Source organism: Hyperolius riggenbachi, chromosome 11, assembly GCF_040937935.1.
Source record: "Hyperolius riggenbachi isolate aHypRig1 chromosome 11, aHypRig1.pri, whole genome shotgun sequence".
NCBI lineage: Eukaryota > Metazoa > Chordata > Amphibia > Anura > Hyperoliidae > Hyperolius > Hyperolius riggenbachi.
The window spans coordinates 117,522,516-117,541,508 of NC_090656.1; the positions used below are offsets into that span (position 1 = coordinate 117,522,516).

At 41.1% G+C, this 18,993-nt stretch overlaps 1 protein-coding gene across 1 annotated transcript in view; it reads left to right on the forward strand.

Annotated features, from left to right (window-relative positions):
- LOC137537855 (kielin/chordin-like protein) overlaps positions 1-18,993 on the forward strand; it is a 267,049-nt gene that overhangs the window by 181,010 nt on the left and 67,046 nt on the right. Inside the window, exons 23-27 of the mRNA XM_068259806.1 lie at positions 1,081-1,209; positions 5,679-5,780; positions 10,643-10,774; positions 12,418-12,519; positions 15,763-15,891. Coding sequence (XP_068115907.1) covers positions 1,081-1,209; positions 5,679-5,780; positions 10,643-10,774; positions 12,418-12,519; positions 15,763-15,891 — 594 coding nt within the window. The remainder of the gene's footprint in view (positions 1-1,080; positions 1,210-5,678; positions 5,781-10,642; positions 10,775-12,417; positions 12,520-15,762; positions 15,892-18,993) is intronic.

The following is an 18,993-nucleotide window of genomic DNA, read 5'->3' on the forward strand; positions in this document are numbered from 1 at the left end:
TTTCTCCAGCAGCTGCTGGAGAGATACGTAGAAGGCGCACTTCTCCTGAGTAGACTGGTCCCGACTGGCTGAAGTGATGGGACCCGGTAGTGGACAGTGGAGGACAGCAGCGTGGGAGCGATCCAAGCTGATGGGGCTGGAGGAAGCCCCAGGTATGTATAAAACTTTCTATTTCAGGAGCTCTGGTTTCCTTTAAAGCTGAATTATCACAAATACCTTTTGTTTTATGAAGGCAAACAACACTAAGCACTTTGGATGTGGTTCAATTCAGTAGTGTTACCCAACTTTGCAATAAGGTGAACAGATGAATTCACAAAAAAACTCCTACATACTTTAATTTAAATGAGCCACTATTGTGGTCTGTTCCTCTGATGGGATCTTGAATGCATTGGTGTCTTAAAGCAGAGTTCTCTTTTTGGCACCTCGGCTTTTGAGGATATAAAAAAAAAAAAAAAACAGTTTGGAGCATTTCCCTTATTTCTAGGAATGAGCTTTTCCAAATTCTGAGGATTTCCAAGTTTCTGAAATTGGTATGCGACAATTGGAAATTCACGGAATACTACATTACCGAGATGTGGACATTTTAAGCCAATCAATAGATGTGGAAGCATTGGACCAATCAGTGAATGCAAAATGTTACCGCAGAAATTAGATTACCGCAGAAATCAGATTACCACAGAAATGTTAGGCCAATCAGAAGACCTGGAAGTATAAGCTAATCAGAGAATACAGAATTTCAACGTGATTGCCGATCGGAAATGCGAATTCTGCATTACAGAGTACATCTGCAAAACATAGCAATTTCCGCAAAATCATTTTTAAGATTTTTACAATTTACTAACTTTGTTGCCAAAAAAAGTCTGTGGAAATCAGAAATTCTGATTCCTGTTGAATTCTACAATGGTGCCCATGGGAAAGCTACAGGAACACCACTTGAACTCATATTGTAGCATTACATGCTTCTATTTTTGAGGAGCAATTGGAGATTAGAATGAGGAGACAATAAGGAAAGCTGAACGTATGTTAACGTCACTGTAAATTTTACAATGATTTACTATGTCCTTTAATTTTGTTTCCAAGGTAGGACAGTCTGATCCCTCTGACTTTGACAAATGTGTAACCTACAACTGCCAGCTGTCAGCAGGAACTCTCATATCAACTGAAATTCACGAGACCTGCCAATATCAGAGTCAGCGTGACTGCGGAGCTGTAAGTTGTTAGAGTATTATACTGTAATGATATAGATCTACCAACATCTAACTATCCCATGTTAAAGTTAATTCTTTTAAACTTACAACATAAAATTGATGACAATTCATTGATATTAGTACTGACAAACTTGTAAATGGCTGATGGAAATCATTTCATTTCCTTGATCTAAATTCAATCTGCATGCATTGCCATGGTATGTTGTACCGCTTGAAAACACAACCGGACATAAGGAATCCTGTTCAACACAATGGGTCTTTTATGTTCAGTGGAATATGATTTAGCTCCGCTCTGATGGAGAAAGTTCTGCCTGTTGCACTCTTATGTTTTTTCACTTTGCTTCAGTTGGCGAGGCCTAGCATTACATCTCATATTTCCATGTAGCATAATGTGTTGCTAAGCGAAGTCCAGTGCTCCATGTTATCAATGTGACCAGAATATCTGTATCAATGGTGACAATAGTAAAAGGTTAGACTGATTCTCATTTTAGAGGAATTTGTCTCTAACTTCCTGCTGTATAAGTGTCACAGAAAGTTATAGAATTCTTCCAGTCCTAACACTCTGCCTTAAAAAACAAACAAACAAACAAACAAACAACAAAAATAAAACAGGTTACTTTCATTTTCAGCCTAAAGTTGAAACCAGTTTTCTAATGTTTTACAATGCACCTTTCTTGCATGTTAGTATTTTGAGAAATAGAAATATGCAAATCGATTTTTAAATCAAGACCGGGTTCAGCATTGCCCATTCCACAACTATCACCTCCCCTCATCTGCTTTCTGTTATAGTGCCACAGCTCTCACTCCTCAGACCTCTCCTCTTCTCTGTCTACACATAGGGAAAGTTAATTTGGCTTTAAATCTGCCCCTGATATTTCTGCTTCAATGTCTCACTTCACTAACTATCTAAATGGTATCCATATCTCCCAACTTTTTGAGGTGAGAAAAAGGGACACTTAACCCCCTTGCCGCTTTTTAAATTTATTTTTTTCATTCATGTAGCGAGCCCAGGGCTCGCTACATGATAGCCACTGACAAGCGGCATCCCCCTACCTAGTCTGATCGCCACCGGCGCTGTTTGCAAGCAGGAAATCCCATTCAGAACGGGATTTCTTGCAGGGCTTCCCCCGTCGCCATGGCGACAGGGCAGGATGACGTCACCGACATCATGGACGTCAGAGGGAATCCCGATCCACCCCTCAGCGCTGCCTGGCACTGATTGGCCAGGCTGCGCAAGGGGTCTGGAGGGAGGGTGGCGCAGTGCGGCGGGTAGCGGCGAATCGGCGGCAAGCGGCGACGATCGAGACATGCACGCAGCTAGCAAAGTGCTAGCTGCGTGCAATAAAAAAAATTTGTGAAAATTCCTTCTGCGCAGGTTACTCAGCTCGGGATAACCGGCAAGGAGGTTAAGCCACGCCCCTGCCACACCCCTGGCCATGCCCTCACCACGCCTCTAGTCACGCATACCATAAAGATGCCATAAGAAAAATATGTTGTTTTATAATTCAAACCACACTGGTCCTTTCTATCCTGGTTCATTTTCCCTCATAGTTACCTTTTAAAATTAGTAATATATCAGTTTGAAGGTTGGGAATAAAGTTTAGAGTCAATCAAACAAATTTTTAGTATAGAAATATATATATTTACATAGAAAGAGGGACAAAGTCCTGAAAGAGGGACAAATTAGGGGGAAAGAGGGACAGAGGGACAGGGCTCCCAAAAAGGGACTGTCCCTCCGAAAAAGGGACAGTTGGGAGCTATGGGTATCTCATCTTGTATGCTCACTTTAAATGTATGCTCACTTTAAACTCAATATTGAAAAAATAAGAAATTGTACTATTTCCACCTCCTGAATCAGCTTCTGTGCCAGGCATACCAATGAACATTGACAAAACATGAATTTCTTAGCTTCCTCAAGCTTGTTGCTTAGGGATAATATTTAATTTGACACTTTATTTAAACCTCACAGTTGCAAGTTGACCATGACCACTTTCTGACATCTCCAACTATAAAAATCGTATGGATCTGTTTCTTCCTAATGCAGATTACAACTCAAATACTAATGCATGCCCTCAGCCATCTCAGTACTAGGGAATTGCAACTCCCTTCTCTGAGGTTTGCCAATGAACAACTTGCACCACTCAAGTTAATTCTGTACACTGCCGCTCGGCTCACTTCTTATACATACATTTCCTGAGACCTTGCTATGTGCCATCCACATTTGCCCAATGATTTCTTCCTCTCATCCACTCTAAACATGTCTTTCAGGATATCCCATGTACCTCTTCCCTCCTCTGAAGTGCTCTTCTCAAATCAGGTTGACACTCTTTTGTAATGTTCAACCAAAAACTAAGAACTCACTTTTTCAAGCATATCATCTGACATAGGCTATTTTAGCTAATTACGGAACCGCTAAGTCAGTAAGTTATGCATGAAGTACATAGGGTTTGATTCAAAAAGCAGAATTATTTTGTAACACAAGGATTTATAATTGTTATTTTACACATGTAACAGTTTATGCATCTAAATTCTTACTACTCAAAACTTAACAACCATTAACTATATGACGCATAAAAAGGCAAGCGAGCAGATAAAAGGTGCAACATTATCTTTTTGGTTGCCTGCTATTTTATACATTATTGTAATTATTTGGGATTTTTATAGCATACTTGGCATTGTACAATGGAGAATACAAATTATAGACAGCAACGAAGAAGATGCACTCCATCCAAAGTAAACAAGTAGAATGTGCCACGGCTATACGGTCACCAAGTGTATGAATAAATTCCACCATGGTGCCGGCCTCTTCTTTTGGGATACAACTATAGACATTTACAAAACAATGGAATACAGATAAAAGACAACTAAGCAGGTCTGCTAATGCTTTGTACATAGATGTGCGAAGAATATGTAGCCCTTTTAAGCCTACTTTCTAAAGGGTTATGGAGTAGAACCACTGGCAAGGGGTAGCCATGTACAAGATGGTAGGGTAGTGTGGTGGATGATGGCTAGTAAAAGTGGTTTAGGTAAAGTTCTATTTTTGCCTGAAGAGTTGGGGTTTCTGTTTGCTTCTAAAGATGGTATGTGTGAGTGAGTGATGAACAAATTGTGGAAGGAAGTTCCAGAGAAGGGTGGAAATTTAAGAGAAGTATTTTATGTTAGAATGAGAAGAGATGACTAAAGAGGATGATAGGATAAGGTTGTTAGTAAAGCAGATATCTTGTACAGGAAAGTACATAGAGACAAGAATGGTCCATTAAGGATCTAGACTGTAAAGTGCCTTGCAGATGAGAGTTAAGATCTGAGCTGTAGAGTTCGTGATGGTCTGGGCAGGGCCAGATGACTCGCAGGTTGGCCGCAGAGGATGTTGCAGTAATGAAGGTGTAAAACAATAAGTGCACGGACAAGTAGTTTGGACTAGTGTCCTGGTAAGAAAGAGGCAAATACAGGAAATGTTCCTTAGATGGAACTGGCAGGAGGTAGATATACTGTATTTTTTGGACTGTAAGACGCTCCTGATCATAAGACACACCTAGGTTTAGAGGACAAAAACCAGGGGGAAAAAATATATACTAAACCTGGTGCATCCATGGTGAAGGGGCATCTTGCTTATTGTGCCCCCTTTGTACCTCTTGTGTCTGCTTGTGTCCTCCTCTGTCCCGCTTGTGTCCTTCTGTGTCCCCCATGTGTCCACCTCTGTCCTCCTCTATGCCCCTTTGTGTGCCCCTTGTGTCCTCCTCTATGCCCCTTTGTGTCCCTGTGTCCTCTGTTTGTGTCCCTGTGTCCTCCTCTGCATGGACACAGTACAGGGAGTCCCCGACATTGTGGTGGGTTGGAGGTTCATATTGGCAGGCGTTCACAAGTCAGGAACTCTCTGCATTTGGACTATAAGATGCAGATACTTTTTCCCCACTTCTGGGGGAGCTAAAGTGCGTCTAATAGTCCATAAAATACAGTAGTTATTGGACTCTGTGTTTTGAGCAGTAAGATTTTACTCTTGTAAATTGTTGCTCAGACAAAATAACAAGTGTATAATTGCAAATCCATGCTCTACAGCACACCACTAATGTATGAATCAACCCCATAGTTCTGTGTTCTATACAGTTCCCTCAATCCCTCATTACTTCATATGCCTGCTCTTTATCATCTAAGGGTGCCCATTAATGATACAGTCTCTCTTGATTGCACCGAATGTATGGAGTAGGTGGTAAACTAAGTGAATATATTTTGAATGGGTACTTTAAGTTGCACATTCAAGATTGTATCACTAACTGGCAACTTTAGACTGTGAGCTGAAATGGGCAGAACCCTGTCTCCTATTTTAGCTTGATATTGCTGCACTTTTTCACTGCTTCATATATTTACACTCAGTCAGTACAAGGTGTGCTATGTACATTAGTAATTACTATAATGTAAAATATTGTTTTTGGCAAAGCAATTAGATAATCAGTTACTATTTGTCATTTCCAGGGTGAGACGTATGAACCGCCTCCTGCTGACCAATGCTGTGGAAAGTGTGTGCAGACCTCTTGTGTATTTATTCTGCCAGATGGAACCATACAAATTGTAAATGTAGGTTAACTTCACTTTTTTATTGTATTACATTTATATGTGACCATTATGCATTGGGTGCTGCCAGCTTTTGACTTTTGACCAGGTTTGACTTAATATTTGACATTGACTGTAAGAAGACTAGTACATCATTTTAATATCTTGGACAGCCTCTAAATATCTTTCTAGCATAAACTAAAGTGTAAGCTCATGCTTGCTGTCCTTGTGATGTTTAAAGAGGAACTTTAACCAAAGATTGAACTTCATTCCAATCAGTAGCTGATACCCCATTTCCCAAGAAATATCTTTACCTTTTCTCTAATAGATCATCAGTAGCGTCTGTGTGGCTGATATTGTGAGGAAACCCCTCCCACAGTGTGATGTCATGACCAAGGTCCTGACAGTTTGCTGTCTGTGAACCTTATTGCATTGTGGGAAACAACGGCTTTTTACAACTGCCAAGAAAGCAATGTTTCCCCCTATGTAAAGAGCTCTCAGTAACGAACATTGCATACAGATAACCTGGTAGAACTATGATGCCACCACCTGTGATAAAGTTCAGAATGTCAATCAGGGAAAGGAAGGATTTTACAATGGACAAACACTGACTAAATAATCTATAAATGAATTTTGTAAAAAAAAAAATTGTATCAATTATTTTCACTAAAGTTCCTCTTTAAGATTGACATGATTGTAAAAATTAATTCGGATTTCACACAGAAATTATCCTGACCAATAATGCCATTACTTGAAACAATTAAAGTGTAGTGTCTGGCGTGTTATGCAGCTTAGCTTTTCTTGCATGAGATTCATCCTGTAGGCAGTACTGGAAACAAAACTACCGGTATTTCACTAGACTAACAATCCTCTCCATAGTCTGCTTTAACCAAAATAAGGATCGCAACCGTTAACAACCAATTCTATAATTTGTAATATGTCCAGAAGGGTTGCTGAATTGCTTGGACTCTGTATAGTCCACATTTCTTTACGGTGCTTCTTGGAGAACCTCAGCAAATGAAGGACAATGGAGTTATGGAGGCCATTTGTATGTGTAGCCATGGCGATTTGCATGCGGAATGTGAAAAAATGCTGCTGACATCCATTTTTTTGCCCGCACGTGAATTTGAAAGCAACACATTGATTTTAATAGTGTGCAGTTCCCTGACAGAATTTGCGTGCAGAGAATTAGTCTGAATCACTGCTAATGGGAATGAGCCCTTTGGCCGGTTTACACCCGTCACATCGCACTGCAGCGTACAAAACATGAATCACCTGACCCTGTGGCAGAGTGCACCAACAGTGTCATATGTATAGAACCACCCCGCCACACACCCCTCGCTGCCCCTCTCCCAGTGACATACTCCCTGCTTAACAGGAAGTACTTCACTGGAATTCCTGAGTTCTCCGTCATATGCCCGTTGTTCCACACATGCGTTCTGCATCTGCACTGCTGCCGACATTTTTTTAATTTCTGTGCCATCCATTGACTTACATTACTTTCAACGCAGTAAGTGCACTAGGACCCGTTGCTTTGCATTGCTTTTGCCTTACAACATGGAATTCCAATGCAGGTATAAAAGCACTGCTGCCTTTTTTATCTCCAAGAATTCAAAAGATATCACAGTGTGAGCACAGTGTTTTCCATTCATTTAGCACTTAAAGCGGATCCGAGATGAAAAACTAACTATAACAAGTAACTTGTCTCTATATGTTACCTAAAGTTTAGATGGTTTACACAGCATATCTAGTTGCAAACAGCTTTAATAGAAAATGATTATTTATTCCTGTGATACAATGACAGCAGCCATGTTGTTTGTAAACATTACACAGAGGCATGCTTATCTGTATCTTGAGCCATCAGCCTAATCCCCTCTCCTCCTCCCTCCTCCCCTCTGCCTCTGAAATCAATGGCTAGTAACACCTCCCCCTCCTTCTGCCCAGACTGAGCTCCCATGAGCCCTTGCTACTGCCTTGGCTCTCTGAAAACCTGTGGGCGAGGCTTTTTTAGTTTATAGGGAATTAGAGTATTAAAACAAGACCAAAAAAGTATTTGGCTTGCGGAATGCCCTATAAACAATAGGAAAGGAATACAATTATGCAATGTGTAAAAGTTCACCTCGGATCCACTTTAAAGGAAATCTTAAAGGGACACTTAAGACAGGAATAAAAAAACAGTTTTACTTTCCTGGGGCATCTATCAGCTCCCCGCAGCCATCCTGTGCCCTCGCAGTGACTCACGGAGCCAACGGTCCCCCGCCGTCAGGTGTTATTTTCACTGACAGGCCTGGCCACGCGTATTTTTCTTCACGTTCCCATCCGGAATAGCGTTTTGCGCCTGTGAAGGCGCTATTGAGGACGGGAACATAAAGAAGGATATGCATGGCCAGGCCTGCGCAGGCGCAGAAAGCCCGCCAACTCCCTGTCAACGAAAACGAAACTAGCTAGTGGCGGGGAACCGGAAGCTCTGTGAATGACTACGAGGGCACGGGGCAGCTGCAGGAGGCTGGTACTGGTAGAAGCCCCAGGAAAGTAAAACAGTTTTTTTTTTAATTCCGCAGTTTAATTTACCTAGAGCTTCTTGCAATGTCCTGGAGTCATCCTGTGGCCGTGCCGTCTTTCCATGTCCCTTTAGCAAGCAGCAGCAACTCCCACAAAGCTGGCCGGCCACACTCACTCTTATTGCGCTCCCTTTGCCAGCAACATTCAGTGCATGCGCAGTAGGGTAAAATCTCTACTGCACATGTGCAGAATGCTTCTGGCAACTGGAGTGGGATCAAGGTGCACACGACTCAGGGCCACGCATGCGCAGTAGCCTCTGACTGGCCATGACCAGTCAGCTTTTCAGAGGTCACGGCGGGACACAGGATGACTCCAGGGGGGTGCAAGAAGCCACAGGTAAGTTAAGCTGCTTTTTTGGGGCTTAAATAACCCTCAAATTATACTTGTATATGAAATTTGTGGGTGTCAATCATATACATGTGGAATATTTATCATCATCCATGTCCTACTGATTCTTTGGTCTACAGCCAACTCAGGTGAATCCTGATATTCGCTGTTTCAGTTCAGTAGTGTGAACAAACTTTGCACTCTTGTGACCAGCACTCACCTAATTGTAGTTTTTATATATAGATGTTATTTTTTGTTCCTCTGTTGGGAGCTTGAGAGTATTGGGAGAATTCCACTTTCGGTGACTAGACTTGTGAAGATATGAAAAGGAACCTATTTGTTGCCAGTTTGGGGCTTTTCCCTGATTTCTTTGTAGTCTGCATGGGCCAGATGTTTTAACTACTTACCACATGCCGCGCAGTATATTCACGGCCTGGAAAAGGTCGCCAGGTGCACCAGGGCCATGAATACAAGTATGCAGCGGCGTGCGTCCGCTGCGCGCGGGCTGCCGTTACCGCCTGTTAGCGGGGAGATGAATGAATGGGAATGGGAATCTAAGTCCCCGATTCAATGAATGCCGATGTCTGAGACGCCTGCATTCATTGTATCTTTCCTGTTGCAAGTGCATTACTTCTGATTCACGTGCTTACGTACGTGAATCGGAAATGATGACTGAGGACATCTTGTGGCCAAATAGTAAATTACACCAAAATTAATTTTTATTTAAAGCGGTTTAACACCCAGCATTACAACTTTGCTTTAAAAGATTGCTTACAGCTTACAAACTATTATGCCAGATTTTTTTTTAAGCAGAAATTCACTGAATGGGTTAAACATGACATTTTAGTGTTGGATTTAACTAGGAATCCGCTTCAGTTCTTATCTTTAGTTACAAAATGTATCTTTATTTGGAATACAAATAGACCTTTGAAAAGCCTGCGGGGAAGCCCTCTTTGTTCTCTCAGAGCAGTGTTTGTTTGTTACATTGTAGATAGATACATTTGTAACTAAACATGCAAGCACGAGGAGAATTTCTAGCTAAATGCAGCACTAAAATGTCATGTTTAATCCATTCAGTGAATTTCTGCTAAAAAAAAAATCTGGCATAATAGTTTATAAGCTGTAAGCAATCTTTTAAAGCAAAGTTGAAATGCTGGGTGTTAGACCACTTTAATAAAATCCCCACACTGAGTTTTATAATTAACTATTTCCCTCCCACACCCTCCCATAGTACCCAAACTTTTTTTTTGTATAGGAAAAAAAATTGTACATAAAATATATATATATATATATATATATATATATATATATATATATATATATATATATATATATATATATATATATATATATATGAAGTTACCTTAGGAACTGAACATTTTAATATTTATTTCAAGAGGGTATATTACTATTAATTTTTAATTTACGGGCTTGTAATTTGTGATGGACGCAAAACTGAAAAAAATGCACCTTTATTTCCAAATAAAATATTGGCGCCATACATTGTACTAGGGACATGTTTTAAAAGTTGCAATAACCGGGACAGATGGGAAATAAAATGTGTGGCTTTTATCCACAGTAGAGCGTTTTATTTTAACACTATAATGGCCAAAAACTGAGAAATAATGCATTTTTTCATTTTTTTTCTTATTTTTCCAATTAAAATGTGTTTAGGATAAAATAATTCTTAGCATACTGTACCTCCCAAAGAAAGCCTAATTGGTGGCGAGAAAAACAAGATATAGATCATTTCGCTGTGATTAGTAGTGGTTAGGTTATTGGCAAAAGAAAGGGAGGAGCACTGACAGATGAAAATTGCTCTGGTCCACAAGGGGAAAAAACCTTCAGTGGTCAAGTAGTTAAACCAGGCTACAGGGACACCTCTAGAACCTAGTCATTGTTTTAGCACTGAAGAGAAAAGATGAAAAACGAAAGCTATGTTATAGTCACTATAAGTTAAATGATTAATTAATGGCTTCTCTAATTGTGTTTTCAAGGAAGGAGATTCTGAACCCTCCAAAGCCGACAAATGTGTAACCTTCAACTGCAAGAAGTTAGTAGCAGGAACTCTTATATCAACTGAAACGCACGAGCACTGTCAATATGAAAGCCAGAAGGACTGCGGAGTTGTAAGTTGTTAGAATATTATCTATAATAAAAATGTCCAAGTCCAAGCCTGAATGTATGTACTGTATGTCCTTCTGTCCCGCACATGCCACATCTTGCCCCACCGCACTTTGATTGGCTGCTGGTGCTGTGTACATCCTCCCCGCACACGCCCCTCTGCCCTACTCCACTGTAGCTGTGATTGGATGGCATGCGTGCACAGTGGCATAACTAGGGAATTTGACACCCAGTGCTAATTATTTACACACAACTTTCCAACAACCAATTTTTTTGCTGGTAAGGTTGACTGGTTGGGGCGCCAAGTGTGTTGCTGCAAATTTTGGGGTACTTTGGGGGAAAGGAGTCGTCAGGATGTGGACGGAGTTAAGCGTTATGAAACGCTGTACTCTATACAGTGCTATATAAATACACAATAATAAAATGGTAGGCTATTACACTATGACTATGGTATGATTAGATTGTGAACTCCTCTGAGGATAGTCAGAAAAAGGGGAATACGAAAGAGATGGATGCATAGGAGGAGGGGGGGGGGGGGGGGGGAAGAGGTAGAAGCACAAGACAGAGAGCCTGGTGGGAGAGGAGAAATAGCAGGAAGGCCTTTCATCACAACTGCAGACATCACCAGTGCTGTTTTTCAGGGACATGCTGTTAAAAGAAGTCTCTGAAATCTGAAAAGAGGAAAGGGTCATGAGGAAGACAACATGGTGGAAAGAGGAGCTAAGAAAGGAGATGAGATTACCTGCACTCAAGCTAATCTAAATTTCCTGGAGCTTGCTTCTCTGCTCACTAAAGTCAGTTGTCGGCACCTGTATTATTGGCTTCTGCAACAGCAGACTGCCTTGCATCAATGATTAATTACTTTGATCAGGATAAATAACCAATAGTTTAGGGCACTCTGGTATTACAACAGCCAGTGCACATGGCTACTAATGGAAGGCAACTTCTGAAGCACTAAACACATCCTGCCACCACTCCCTGCTAATGCCCCAGCTGCAGCACAGCAATCATTCTCTCTACTCACTCTGCTGCTCTGCACATTCACTCACTGCAGGCTGTGTGTAGAGACTGAGGGAACACATTCCCATGGGACAGGAAGGGGGAGGGGTGCTACAGTCCCCTGCACTGCCTGCTGCTATTTTCCTGAATGTTGCCCAAACTATGAAAAAAAGGTCCCAGATGGAAGAACACAGTGGCTGAGCACCACAGCAACACCCCTAGCCATGGCTTACACCCGGTGCTGTGAGCACCTGCAGCCTTGTGGTATGTACGCCACAACTGCCGTGCATTAGGCTAGTTGATACTAGACAGCTGGTACTGTAATAATAAAGAAATACAAACATACAGCAATAAAATGGTAACGTTACAAATTTTAGAAACATAAAATTCATGTAAATTCATAAATATTAACAATGACAAACGTGTAAATGGCAGATGAAGTTCATTTCATTTCCTTGTTGCTCATTTGTTCTGCATAGGTTGCTGTGCTTTGAAAACACAGCTGGACATACAAAGCCCTGTTCAACACAGTAGATCCTGTTTGTGCAGTACAATATGATTTCGCTCTGATGCGAGGGAAGAAAGTTCTACCTGTGTTGTGTTTTTTTCAAAATCTAATGGATAACCAACTAGTATTTGTTCTCTCTAGGGTGAGACGTATCAACCACCTCTTGCTGGCCAGTGCTGTGGAAAGTGTGAGAAGACATCGTGTGTATTTATACTGCCAAATGGAGCCACACTAATTGTAAATGTAGGTTAACTCCACTTACTTTTTATGGTAAATGTGCAGAAGACAATTATGCTTTGGATGCTGAAGTTCTGTGGTTTGACTTGACAATGATTGTCAGAAGAATAGTACATAGCTATAAATATCTTGGGAAGCCTCTAAAATCTCTTGTGAAGTGGTGGGGGTGTCTTGACACCCTAGAGACAAAGACAACAGGAAACAGAGAATGGGAGCCCAGTAGTGCAGGATGTAAGGTCAAATGGAATATTCAATAGTATAAAAAACTACTACTCACAAAGGTGGGTTGCAGAGGGGCAACGTGGTATGTTGGTGGGTGATATAAAACAATTTATGGGAAAAGAGGCGCCTAGGTGTGTATAAAATGGATTAAAAATACAATAAAATTAGAAGATGAGGGTAGCTTACCTCAATGAGGAAATCTTTAAAGAGAACCCGAGGTGTGTTTAAAGAATGTTATCTGCATACAGAGGCTGGATCTGCCTATACAGCCCAGCCTCTGTTGCTATCCCAAACCCCACTAAGGTCCCCCTCCACTCTGCAATCCCTCATAAATCACAGCCATGCTGTGAGGCTGTGTTTACATCTGTAGTGTCAGTCTCAGCTGCTCCCCCGCCTCCTGCATAGATCCGGTCCCTGCCCCTGTCCCTTCCCTCCAATCAGCAGGGAGGGAAGGGATGCAGGCGGGGACTGGAGCTTTGCAGGAGGCGGGGAGAGCAGCAGACTGACACTATAGAGATAAACACAGCCAGCTCTGACAAGCTGTTTGTCAGCAGCGTGGCTGTGATTTATGAGGGATTGCAGAGTGCAGGGGGACCTTAGGGGGATTTGAGATAGCAACAGAGGCTGGGCTGTATAGGCAGATCCAGCCTCTGTATGCAGATAATATTCTTCAAACCCACCTCGGGTTCTCTTTAAGTCATTAAAGAATAATTTATTAAGCACATGCAACGCGTTTTGCAGGTCACAGCCTTCTTCCTCAGGCCAATACAAGTGCCAATTAGTAAAAGCTGATCAGCATAGGGAGCCTGCTGATCAGCTTTTACTAATCGGCACTTGCATTGGCCTGAGGAAGCGGGCTGTGACCCGCAAAACTCTTTGCCTGTGCTTAAAGAGGAACTCCAGTGAAAATAATGTAGTAAAAAAAGTGCTTCATTTTTTACCATAATTATGTATAAATGATTTAGTCAGTGTTTGCTTATTGTAAAATCTTTCCTCTCCCCGATTTACATTCTGACATTTATTACATGGTGACATTTTTACTGTGGGCAGGTTATGTGGCTGCTCCTAGCTGTTTTGGCTGTTAGAGACAGCTGTAAACAGCTAATTCCTGTCTGTGAACATTGTTACATTGTGGCAGTTTGCCCAGAGTACCGCGGTACTAGGAGCTTCTTGTGGGAGGGGTTTCAGCACAAAATCAGTCATACAGCACCCCCTGATGGTCTGTTTGTGAAAATCATTATATTTCTCATGTAAAAGGGGGTATCAGCTACTGATTGGGATAAAGTTCAATTCTAGGTTGGAGTTTCTCTTTAATAAATTATTCTTTGTTGACTCAAACACTTCGTCATTGAGGTAAGCTACCTCATCTTCTAATTTTATTGTGTTTTTAATCCATTTTATACACACCTGGGCGCCTCTTTTCCCATAAATTGTCTAAAATCTCTTGCTAGCACAAACCGAGAAAGAGGTTTATGGGGTGTATTACCCCATGTTATAATAATAATTCCAGTATTTGTATGGCGCTTTTCTCCTGTCAGACTCAAAGTGTTTGCAAGGCAGCCACTACAGCGCACTCACTCAGTAGGAAGTAGCAGTGTTCGGGAGTCTTGCCCAAAAACTCCAACTAAATAGGTTCTGGCTTACTGAACAGGAAGTACTGAGATTTGAACCCAAGTCTTCTGTGTCAGAGGCAGAGCCCTTAACCATTACACTATCCAGTCACTGTGATAGCACTTTTTACCATATATGTTATATTAGTGTGCATGTGTCTCTCTGGAAGCCCCTGATTAAGTGCAACAAAATGCATAGGGGAAAAAAAGTCATGAAGGAGTTGCAAGTGACGACAAATGAGGAAGTTAAGAAAAGAGGCAGTCACATAATTGGAATATTAGAGGGAAATAATGTATTTGCATGAGGTCATGGTTGCAAGAAGGCAAGACACACGCTGATCTGGGAGGCAGCTTGCAAATACTGATCATGCCTGTTTTTATCCCTAAGTTTGTGTAAATGTATTACTTTAAAAAGCGTTTTACACTATGAAGGCAATTTGGTCCCAAAGTTTGCTGTAACAGTATTTAACAGTGCACTATATATAAAAAAGCAAAGAATGGAGGTGACTATGTTTACCTATTTATAGGAACTTTGTAATTGAAAGTGCTGAAAAGTTATTTTAAAGAGAAGATGAAAAATTATCTCGTAGGAGAAAGTTTGGAAGAAAGAATGAATTGAATTAAAAAAAGGTCAGTTCATGGATCGGAACGGATCCTAACGGATGCGAATGGATCCAGTGTTAGCCTATGGATCCGTTCACATCCATCGTTCAAACGGATCCGTTTAGCACAATCCGCTGAATGTACCGCAACTTTCGTTCTGCGGTAATTTTTGCGGACCACTGAGCCCAGCCGAAAGGAAACAGATCCTAAAGCACTGCATTGGGGGCAATGAGAATACGGAATGTCTCTTCACACTAGTCAAGAAACTGACCATGTTAGATAGAACAATCCACTGTGGTGGACTGGGAGGGGAGGTGGACAATGGAACAGAAGCCGCTGAATGGAAACGGAGTGGCAATGGAGTGAAAGAGGATCCGATCGACCAGTGATCACATCCGGGGGGTGTAATGCTGTGCACTGATATTGTGGTAAAACCACTCACACAAGTGAGATATCTGTCAAAGACATGGCTCTGACAGTTTCCTAATTGTGAACCTCATTGCATTGTGGGTAATATTGTCAGTTTCCAGCTGTCAAGCAAGCAGTATCTCCCTCTGTGCACTGAACTCTCAATAAACAGTCTGCAGAAAGTCACTTGACAGGACTAAAGATGTGGCCATCTGTGATAAATTTCAGAATGTAAATTGGGTAGAGGAAAAATTTTACAGTGGAAAAATGCTGAGTAAATAATTTATGAGTGAATATTGTAAAATATAAGCACATTTATTGCTTATTTTATTTTCATTACAGTTTCTCTTTATATTTACTGTAAGTTAAAATATTCTTTAACATGTTTTCTAATTTTGTTTTCAAGGCAGGAGACTCTGTTACCTCTCCCATTGACAAGTGTGTAACATACCACTGCCAGCTGTTAGCTGGAGCTCTCATATCAACTGAAACTCAGAAGATTTGCCAGGATAACAATCAAAAGGACTGTGGACCTGTAAGTCATTAAGAGTATAATACTGTGATAATATATAACTACTAACAATTAGCTATGCCAGGTAAAGTTACAAGTTTTTATAATGATAAAATACAGTTCATGTACATTCATAAACACTGATAAACTTGAATATCGTGGTTGCTCACTCACTGTGCAGGCGTTGCTGAGCTGTGCCGGATATAAGGAATCCTGTTCACATAACAGACCTTATTTGTGCATTGCAGTATGATATAACTATTTAGCAGCCAGTTTATTTAGAGGCTCCAGGCCAATTGATTTTAGCACTTTTTCTATTTCTTATTTGTTACATTTTTCTCCTTTGAATTAGTACTGTCGTAATGTATATTTATGGCCACTTGTCACTAGGAGGCAGTGTGAGACAATAACAGAGGACTTCTGCTTTCAGTTTCTATATTTTCTGCTAGTAGAGAGTGATCAAAGCATTCCATGAATTTACAGCACAACGAGTTCTGCCAACTTATGTCAAAAACAGTGCACTTCTCTCAAATGAGATATCTCTTTTGAAGCTGCTAATGGGCTTAATCTGATATGATGAAGACAGTTCTGCTTTCTGTACTTTCAGGTTTTTTTCCCTTCAGTTACGAGGTTCAGCAGTGCGCCGCATACCACCCTGTACATCATTTGTGGCTGGGCAAAATGATGTTTTTTATATTACAAGTTAACAATCAGATCCCTAGAAGAAAACTGGTAACAAAATCAACACCAATACATTTCAGTATAACATATGTCATTGCTGAATCACCAAAAATAATCCCAAAGTAATCTTAAAAATGCTGAAAAGGGCAATGCATGCACCTCCAGTGCCTGTGTCCCAGAAAGTCACCAAACACTCCCAGTCCTAATGCTCCCTCACTCTACCTAAAAAGAGAAAGCTTGCCTTCACTTCCACCCTAATATTGAAAATAGTTTTAAAGAGGAACTTATATCAGTTCACGTTCCACAGTTTTTACCCCTTAAAGTGGATCCAAGGTGAAAAACTAACTATAACAAGTAACTTGTCTATATTTATTATCTAAAATTTAGATACTGTAGTACAGTAGCACAGCAAATCTTGCTGCAAACAGCTTCAACTGTATGTGATAATTTCTTCCTGTGATACTATGACAGCAGCCATGTTCTGCTTGTCACATTACACAAGCAAGCTGATAGCATCTCCAGCCCTCAGCTCAATCCCCTCTCCTCCTCCCCTCTGCCTCTGAAATCTATGGCTAGTATCACCTCCTCCTCCTGCCCAGACTGAGCTCCCATAAGCCCTTGCTACATTGCTCTAAGAGTGCCAAGGCACAAAAGGAGCTGTAGGTGAGGCTTGTTTACTTTATAGGGAATTTGAGTATTAAAACAAAAAAAAAGTATTTGGCTTGAGGAATGCCCTATAAACTATATGAAAGGAACACAACTATGCAATGAGTAAAAGTTTATCTCGGATTCACTTTAAGGTTCCTGACATTTTTGACACTTTAGCTGTGTTGTTTTGATACAGCAGTAACTTTTTCATTACTTATGCCATCTTAGTGATATATATCTTGTGTTTGCAGTACAATCTAGGCTTTCTTTGGGTAGTATTATTCTCCCAAAACTTTTATTTTATAGTCATTTTATGGGGGAAAAAATAGGAGTAAATGCAAAAAAATCCTTTTTCATTGTCTATCTTTCCTAATTTTTACATGACACGTCCCACAGTTAGGAAACACACAAAAATGATTTTTTTTTGGCTCTTACCAGTTAAAACAATTCCCCATATGCCATAATTTCTTACTAGCTAAATATGTGGTGGACCGTTATGCCCAGCCTGTGCGTCTGTGGTGATTGGATGCGTTCACTAGGGCGACAATTTGGGGGCCATAGTGCTGTGCAGATGCATTGCTAGGCAATGACAGAGCAATACATCTGCAGAGCATTGAGGCCCTAAACGTTCGCCCTACCCATCGCATCCTATAGCTACAGGTGGCAGTCATTAAAAGTTTAGAAACAGGTATAGGTATTGCAGGGGTTAATAGCCTAGCGGATCTTTCAGCCGATCACTAGCTGAAAGCATTATTCTTTCCATTCACCCTGGCCACTACATGATGTCACTCGAACGCCGCTCCACTTCCCCCCTTCACCCCATAGCAACAGAACACATTGCTAACCAAGAGGCTAGCAACACGTCTTTATGCCCATTCTCCTAACATGTCACCCAATGGATCATCAGGTGCCAATGTCTGCCTGGCAAACATGCCTTGTACATGTATATAAGGCTTAGCTGAAAATCAGCAGCTGCAGTGAGTTGAAGTTTAAATCTTTGGCAAGTCTCACTAGCTAAATTACACACTAGGTTAACAGATATAGGGAGAGGAATATTACAACCCCCCTGTTCAAATGAGCTCACCCACTGGTCCAATGCCATTAGTTAAAGCGGATCTGAGATGAAAAACTAACTATAGCAAGTAAATTATCTATATATCTTATCTTAAGTTTAGATAGTTTTCTCAGGCCATCTAGCAGCAAACAGCTTCAAAAGTAAACTATAATTTCTTCCTGTGATACAATGAGAGCAGCCATGTTCACATTACACACAAGCAAATCTGCTTTGCATCTCCAGCCCTCAGCCTGTCCCATCTCCTCCCTCCTCCCCTCTCCGCCCCCTTGCCCATGAAATCTCGTGCATGCTCAGTGTGTGCTGGGGTGTAATTTGAGTGAATGCTGAACTGAGCTGTGGAAACCAGATATTACTAAACCTTTGTTGCTAATAATTACTGATGGGGCATGCTGTCATTTGTAGTGCCACAGGCGTTTTATAGCCAGCCACAGCCATCTCCACTGCAGCCAGCTGACAAATCCTCATTCATCATACATTAATAAGGAAGATCACACAACAGGAGTACATCTTGTGCTCACTGCTCAGTTACACATCGTAACTTACAGTGTTGCACTGCGTGTGGACATTAGCTGGTCTGATGGAATGCAGGCACAGATAAACAAAACTTCAATCATTGTGCAGAGAGAAAGTGACCACAAGAAAGTGAAACTGCACATCACGTTCCAGCTCATTACTCCCCGTTTTGTTTCTGGAGCCCAGCAGGTGAAGAGATGTAATAAGGG